Source organism: Galeopterus variegatus, unplaced genomic scaffold (genome assembly GCF_000696425.1).
Source record: "Galeopterus variegatus unplaced genomic scaffold, G_variegatus-3.0.2 Scaffold9401, whole genome shotgun sequence".
Taxonomy (NCBI): Eukaryota; Metazoa; Chordata; class Mammalia; order Dermoptera; family Cynocephalidae; genus Galeopterus; species Galeopterus variegatus.
Genome location: NW_007735512.1, coordinates 15,647 through 18,010, shown reverse-complemented (window position 1 = coordinate 18,010; position 2,364 = coordinate 15,647). Strand labels below are relative to the sequence as shown.

Sequence of the window (2,364 nt, the reverse complement as noted above, 5' to 3'; positions counted from 1 at the left end):
CTCCTCCCAAAACTGAACCCCAGGATCTGCCTCCCCTTTCTCCATCTCCACCTCTTTTCATGCATAATAACCTTCCATTTTGACCCCATCTCTATGCCTTACCCTTTATCTCCAACTTCTAGAGCTTCCTGGTTATATTTGTGTAGCTTCCACTTTTTCCCAATAAAGTACTTGGTTCTTGTGTGTCTGAGGCTGAGTAATTCATGTCTGTTGGGCACGGTACACTTTGCAGAGACTAAGGGATCNCCCTCATCAGTTTCCAAAGCTTCCCATTGCAGCCCCCAAAAGTTTTCCCGCACTCCCAGAGGATCCTTACCTTTGGGGTAAAGAACGAACTCCAGAAGTCCCTTGGAATGCTGAATATGAAGACCCCATAATCAGCAGCTAAAATATACTGAGCACTTAAAATGTAGTGGTTGAAAGTGAGTGTTCGGGAGCCACATAAGGCAGGTTCAATCCTGGCTCCGCTCCTTAGTAGCAATGTGATCCTGGGCAAGTTCACCTAACCTCCCTGTGCTTCAGATTCCTATTCATAAAATGTGAATATTAATAGGACAGAGTTGTAATGAGTTTTTCACAGAGTTGTAATGAGGGTTAGAGAGAAAACGCCAAGCACACAGTAAGTGCTTCATCAATATTAGTCATCATTATTTTGCCCCAGGCAGCTTGACAATAGCTTTTCAAACTTTATTGCATTAGTCTTCAAAATGACCCTATAGGCAGGTGAGGAAATCAAGGTTCAGAGAGAGTACCTGCCAAACCAAAAGTGGCACAGAATTCAAAGCCCAGTCATCCAGGGCCAGAAATGGAGACCTTAATCACCAAGAGCTACTGTGCCTCCCAGAGGAACATCCAAGCACAGCAGGGCCAAGTCACCAAAATAGTCCTAGGAGAGACTGTCCTGCTCCCTGGAACGTTTTAGATGGTGGAGGCAGGGGGTAGGGGTGAGACTAGGGACTAGATGGTGAGTTGTTATGGGGCTGGGGGTGTGGGCAGTGTTGTGAAAATCCTGCTCACGGTCACTACCGTCTGGGGACAGATGGAGTAAAATCAAACTTCCATAACTCTAAAGTGGTGCCCCGGGCTTGGGAACAGAGAGCACTGGCCCCTTCAAGGCCTCATNGGAAATGGAAGACTCTGGAGTTGAACATTCCCTACCGCTAAGGGAGTCTGGAAAAGCCCAGACAAGATGTGCCCCGTCTCCCTGTGGATCAGAGAGCCAGCGAGCCTCAGAGTTCTGAGGATTAGGAGCTGCCTGTCAAGAGCCCCTTCCCCCAGGGTTGGTGCTGTAGGTGCCAGCTAGTCCCACTGATGGCCTCAGGGGCTTGGTGTTCTCAAGAGGAGGGAGTGTGGCTGGCTTGTCTCCAGTGTTGTCTCCTGGAGCGTAAGGCTGCACAGGGGAAGCCAATGTTCAGAGGCAGGAGCTGCTGAGCAGCAGGTCCTAGTTTTGGTGGCACCAGCCAGACCAGTACCCCTAAAATGGGACTCTCGGGACTTCTGCCTATCCTGTTATCACTCATCCTCCTGGAGGATGTCCAGGAATCTGGGCTGGTTAAGGGGTTCTTTCTCAGTAAGTATTGGGGACTCAGTCCTTGCAGTAGAGAAGAGGAACTCAATGGGAAGGAGGGAACAAAGAACAATTTCACAGATGAGGAATGCTTTCCCCACCTCAGACTGGATCCTGAGCAGGGGAGAGGGCCCCAGAGTCACTGGAGTCATTCTTTCAGCTCCCTTCCTCCTGGTAAGACTCCTTTGGTCACTGCAGAAACTGATTCTGTGACAACTGACACCCCAGTGCCATTCCAAGGAATTCTTCCCGGAGGTGCCTGGACCTACAGCTCATGAGATAGACCAGGGAACTCAGAGGCCTAAGGGACTTTTGCATAAGGACAGGCCTCTGTTCTCAGTGCTACCCTCATCAGTTTCCAAACCTTCCCATTGCAGCCCCCAAAAGTTTTCCCGCACTCCCAGAGCATCCTTACCTTTGGGGTAAAGAACGAACTCCAGAAGTCCCTTGGAATGCTGAATATGAAGACCCCACAATCAGCAGCTAAAATATACTGAGCACTTAAAATGTAGTGGTTGAAAGTGAGTGCTCGGGAGCCACATAAGGCAGGTTCAATCCTGGCTCCGCTCCTTAGTAGCAATGTGATCCTGGGCAAGTTCACCTAACCTCCCTGTGCTTCAGATTCCTATTCATAAAATGTGAATATTAATAGGACAGAGTTGTAATGAGGTTTTCACAGAGTTGTAATGAGGTTTAGAGAGAAAACGCCAAGCACACAGTAAGTGCTTCATCAATATTAGTCATCATTATTTTGCCCCAGGCAGCTTGACAATAGCTTTTCAAACTTTATTGCATTA

General features: G+C 48.5%; 1 protein-coding gene across 1 annotated transcript in view; it reads left to right on the top strand.

The window, feature by feature from the left end:
- Nucleotides 1-1,479: 1,479 nt before the first annotated feature.
- LOC103609258 (WAP four-disulfide core domain protein 6A-like) overlaps nucleotides 1,480-2,364 on the top strand; it is a gene marked incomplete at its 3' end in the record, with an annotated part of 4,819 nt that continues 3,934 nt past the window's right edge. The window contains exon 1 of the mRNA XM_008593607.1: nucleotides 1,480-1,570. Within this exon, the coding sequence (XP_008591829.1) occupies nucleotides 1,480-1,570 (91 nt within the window). The remainder of the gene's footprint in view (nucleotides 1,571-2,364) is intronic.